A 5,508-nucleotide genomic window follows, 5' to 3' on the forward strand; every position below is an offset into this window, starting at 1 on the left:
CTTGGCCCGCGCCGGCCTATGAGGTGGGCCCATGGCGGCCCTCCTCGGCTCCCCCTTCTGGCTCCCTTCGTCTTCTGGAAAAATAGGATTTTTCATATAATTTCCGTCAATTGTTGATCTTCCGAAATATTGCATTCTGACGGCGTTTTTTCCAGCAGAATCCTGACTCCGGTGCGCGATCCTCCAATAATCATGAAACATGCAAAATAGATAAAATAACATAAATATCATCTCCAAATATGAAATATATCAATGAATAACAGCAAATTATGATATAAAATAGTGATGCAAAATGGACGTATCAGCTACCAAAGGCTCTATATGCATCTCGATGGATAGGCCAGAGCTCCCTTCCCCTTATCGGAATCCCTTTGTCTTAGGGAAGAAATTCATGTGCAGAAGTACTATGTATACACAGTATGTAGACCCCTTGACAATATTAAGAATCAAATAAAATGGAATTAATCTTTTCAGAATCGACATATGTCGATAACGTTTTCTATTTTTGTAATAACTTAATTTGGTTTCATGCAAACTGAGATCACCACTGAACGCTACGGAGATTTGCACTGATGATTATAGGTCCAACATACGTGAAGCTCTTCTCAGTGCAAGACTATATTGATATGATGGATCTGCTTGGATGAAGGAGGTTTACTTTGATGTTTTGATGTACCTATAATTTTGCTAAAAAATAGTTTGGCTGTAGTTGGTGCCCCGACTCCATTTAGAAAGAAAAGTTGGTGCCCAACTGTGTTTTTTTTTAGTTAGGACACGTAAGTGGTGGCTGTTGTGCATGTAACCTGGCAAAACATGCATAATTTTTTTTCAGTTTTGGTGATAATTTGCTCCGAGCTTTTTGTAATTGGGCTGCTCTATTTATCATTTTAATGATTCCCCTTGAACACCCTAAACGCCTCCCGGGTCGCACGCGCGTGCGACTCCGGAGGAGAAAACCCTAGCCCACACATGCCACATCCCGGCGCTCCCGCTGGCCGCCACCGCTGCCGACACCGGTGGTGGTGGTGGCGCCTGGCTGTCGAAGGCGGCAAGCGAGGAGGGCGCTGCGCCCCGACGGGCCTCCTGCGCACGCGGGAGTGGCGTCAATTGGGGTTGCGCATGGAAGTGGAGGGAGGGCGGCGGCGCACGGCGGGCGAGAGAGGGAGGAGGTGTTGTGGAGGGCTCGCGTGCGATGTGGGGTCTGGAGGAGTCGGCGCCTGCGGCGGTGGCGCGAGATCTCGACCGCGGCGTGGGCTGACCTGGGCCATGGAGGAGGAGATGGAGGCGCCACGAGGGGTCGGTCGGTGCTATTCTCCTAGAGGCGGCGTAAGGCTGCGGAGGTGCCGGCGAGGCTGGCCCTGGAGGTGGCATGATGGGCCGGATCTAGGCCCATCCGGGCCCGATCTGGGTCATAGGGCCGCGACCGTGGAGTGTTGTCCGCCTGGACCTGCCACGACAACGACGGTTCAGCGTGCCCTTCGACTGCGCTGGAGGTGGGAGAAGGTCCAGGATGCAGGCATGCAGCTTCTTGGTTGTGCAGTAGGTGGAAGATGGAGGTGGGGAGTCTGTGCGCGTCGTTGGAGACCACGACCTCACGACTACGAAGACAAGGAGCTGTGGTGGCGGCGGTGCGAGGCTACATGGACAGTGATGTCCCAATACTCGATGGCATTGCGATGGTGACACTACGGATGAAAGTCCTGCTCGACTTATGTCGGGCCGGCGACGATGGCGCTTGCAGGTGTCGTGTTCCTCCTTGGAGGCATTGCCGAGTAGTGTCCCTCGCTACCTCGTGGTATTGGTAGTTGTCTACGGGCGAAATCCTAGATTCGGAGTTGGATCGACACGATGGCGGCGTCATCAACACCGTTCCTCTATTGGGAGCATCGTGTTTGGAGACACGGCTTGGAGGTCTATCGTTGCGCTCCTCCCGCGATCGCCGCTGTTCATGGCTTTTCCTCAGCGGCGCAATGTATGTCGTCGCCGGTGAGTCCAAGACGGTGCCTTTCTCGGGTCTAGCCAAGTCCTACCATTCACTTGCCACCTCCTTTTCGGCATCAAAGGTGGATGGTGCGTTGACAAGGGAAGCCAGTGGGAGTTGTTGTTCTTCGGAGGTGACCGGCGTTGGTCGAGACGCGGCGTTGGTGTTTAGTCTAGGACATGTTTTTTTTTTTGCTTTATATTCGTGGTGTTGGTGGTGGTTGTCTTTGGACTAGCTGGAGTGGAATTTGTGTGCCTTCTATAAAGATAAGGCACACTTTGGTGTGCTCTCGAAAAAAATGATTTCCCTCGATCACATCCTAGGGCTCAACCTGCCGAATGACAAGATGCACAATTATTTAGTTATAATGTTAGTTCTACTTTTCATAGCACATTTCTCCAGTTTGAATGAAATAAATCTCCGTAGACCTATCAATCATGTTAATTGTGCTATTTTCTCAAAGTTGTGATCGATATGTATATTTACAACGGGATGTAGAATCTAAGATACTGTTATGTAGTAACTAGCCCGTGTATCTCATGCCATGAACGGGTTATCGACTACTGCTCCTGACTAGAATGAATGTAACAACACGAGATTATGGATATGTTGTTTTTACAAGTGGAGTTTTTTCTCGAGCCTAGCAAACAAGGCTAACTTCTAATAAACAGAGCGAGACCTGTTACCGGAGGCTTGAGCCGAAACAGAGTGGAGTATCAAGTTCAAGGTAGATCTATGACACCACCTATATACCTCTTGTAAGCCACCGGTTAGGCTTAATCGTTTCATAAGATAACCCACGCATTTGTAAACACTCTCCGGTATAGTAAAGTTTCGCTCGCTGGCGCCCGTGGTTTACCTCTCTATGTTGGAGAGATCGAGTTTTCCACATTTAAATCTTGTGTCCTGTTTTTGTTTTCTTGTTTGTTATTTATTATTTGCTTATCGCGTTTATAACATACTCCGTATTTGATATATTTTGATATATTTCTCGATGGAAAATGCTTCTATGCTTCAGGAAATACTTCCCCCTAAACTTTGAAGCTAACCGAGAGAATGTAATTTGTCCGACTACTCGCGCTAGTCTGAGTCTCATAACAAAGAGCAGTTTCGTCACTTTGAACTAGTCAATATCTGGCAGTCATGTCCCTAAACAAATGGAGACAATGAGAATGGGCGATGGAGCGTTCACAGCAGAGAATATAGAAAAACATAGGTCGTCTCTGCTGTTCTGCCTTTGCGACAATGCACTCTTGGCCACCGACTGCACTGCTTTCGGCTCAATCGCCACTCTGCAGGGTTTCTGTTGCTCTCGTCCCTGGCTCTTCAGAGTTGAAGATGATCCGGCCATGTTTATATGGGTCACATCTTGATCGCTTCATTTATACCTCGCATTCGATGCACAGTCTCCAGCTAGAGGGCAGGCAGAGGAATGAAGCAGGTAGTGCCCCCTCGGTCTGCAAGTCCCATGCCGCATTTGACAATTAACAGAGCATAAAAGCATTTCTCTTGTTATCACCTGATTCCTAACGCCTTCCTATACAAAGAGTGTCGAAAGAAATGAAAGAGAATTTACACTCTTGCCAACACAAAGATACAAATCATGAGTACGGGGCTTCAAGGTTTGGGACAGATCGGCACCTCAATTATTGAAGGTCAAACAAATGCAAATGGTTGGAAACTGAAAGATTGCACGCTATTTTCTTTTTGATAAACTCTATGCAGTGAACCAAAATTTTAAAACTGTGTGTGATCTCTATCACGTCACAAACTGTTTATGTCTCCAATGGTGTGAGATTGCATACATCATACTATTCCTTTCCAGCGTGTTATTTGTGTAGTAGTGACACATTGGAGCATGGGAGGGAGCAAGGTGGAAATAGGTACATTTCTCTTTACTGCTTAACTTCCACTAGAATCATACATGGAGCCCTTTATTATGAGCCTAATAAAAACATAAAAAGGAGAGAAACTTAAGTGACAAGAAATAGTAAAATGAAGAGATTAAAACGCATGTTGGACTCCTGTTCTAGTTTGTCTGAATCCCAAAGTTTAATGGTATCCCCCGCTGCCTGATCCAGACCCGGTCCCTCCACCGCTGCCTGTCCCGCCATTATCACTACTACCCGCGCCACCACCACCGCCAACTCCTTCTCCGGTGGCATAGCCTGAACCAGAAGTACCAGAGCTACCGGTCTGTCCACCTCCGGAGCCAGAACCGCTCCCAACACCGACGCTTGGACCTTGAGCGACACCCTTAACAATGCCACCACCGTCGCCACTACCCTGTCCACTGGCGCTGCCTCCAGAAGTTTCGTCGCTGGAGGCCTGCCCAGCTCCAGCTCCTTTGCCACCTCCATTTCCATTGTCTCCGCCGCCACCACCGGTACCACTGCCGCCCGCATCAGAGTAGCTGACACCAGTAGCACCAGGAGCCGGTGCTAGCGCTACACCACTCTCACCACTTCCTTGACCGCCGCCCTCCCCCGACCCTTTTCCGCTAGTTCCATCGGCACCAGCACCTTGGCCTTCACCCCCACCATTACCATTAGCATTGGCATACCCATTCCCGGTAGGGGCTGATGCCGAACCACTCGCACCAGTGCCGGAACCATAGCCAGACCCGGAACCAGATCCGGCTCCACCCTTTGAACCACCACCGGCGCCTTCTCCTCCTCCTCCACCAGCTGCCTGGGCATAGTTATTCTGGCTACCCCCATATGTAAAAGTTCCACCATATCCCGATGCACCACCTTTTCCACCTCCTGAGCCCCAACCACTCCCACCATCACTACCACCTCCGCCGCCTCCCCCACCTCCTCCTCCTGATGCACTAGATGAGCTAGCGAGCATCCTCGAAGCATTGGTGAACCCAATGCTCAGGAGGACAACAAAGCCAAGAGCTGCAAGCTTAGTAGCCATTGTGTGTGACTTTGTGAGCTTGGTGGAGCGTGAGATGAGTTGGATGCTGAGGGTTTTGTGGGCTTATATAGCGGTGAAAGCTGCATATGGCGATATTTGCATGCAGAACTCACGCTTTGGGTCTTGAATTCAGTTGGTGATTCGATAAGTAATAAGGGTAGCATGCAGTCAGTTGACTTGCACCTCAACTGGGTAGCATTAAATGCTTGAACAGATCTCTCCATATCTTAATTCAGTCAACAGTCAACTAACCACAAGTGGTCAGCTGTTGAAGGGTCTGAAGTAAGCGTGTGCTTGGCTTGTATCAAAGCCTAGCTAATCAGCTAGAGATTAAATCTCCTCAGAGAGAGATATTGTATTCCCTCTTGTCATAAATACTTATCGCAAATTTACTGAACTTATAAGCTAAAATACATATAAATTTGTTGAACGTGCGACAAATATTTTGGAGCCGGTGTGTATTTTTCCTTGAGAAGTAGGATGATTCATTGCACGTCTTTCCACATGAAAGAATGTGCCTCATGTACTCCTCCGTGTGACCTAGTGATCGATATCACACTGCTGGCTCATGCATGCACATGAAGTCTGGATCCCATAGATCGATC

The 5,508-nt window shown here is 48.7% G+C and overlaps 1 protein-coding gene across 1 annotated transcript; it reads right to left on the minus strand.

Annotated features, from left to right (window-relative positions):
* Window positions 1-3,855: 3,855 nt before the first annotated feature.
* Window positions 3,856-4,992, minus strand: LOC127315495 (uncharacterized). The gene has a single exon (XM_051345983.2). It carries the CDS (start codon window positions 4,901-4,903, stop codon window positions 4,034-4,036), a length of 870 nt encoding a protein of 289 aa, XP_051201943.1. The 5' UTR covers window positions 4,904-4,992; the 3' UTR covers window positions 3,856-4,033.
* Window positions 4,993-5,508: the final 516 nt, after the last annotated feature.

The sequence above is a fragment of the Lolium perenne genome, chromosome 1, assembly GCF_019359855.2.
Source record: "Lolium perenne isolate Kyuss_39 chromosome 1, Kyuss_2.0, whole genome shotgun sequence".
NCBI classification, from domain to species: Eukaryota; Viridiplantae; Streptophyta; class Magnoliopsida; order Poales; family Poaceae; genus Lolium; species Lolium perenne.

Bases quoted from the DNA above. Each gene is read 5' to 3' on its own strand.
- LOC127315495 (XM_051345983.2), bottom strand. From the start codon at position 4,903: ATGGCTACTAAGCTTGCAGCTCTTGGCTTTGTTGTCCTCCTGAGCATT.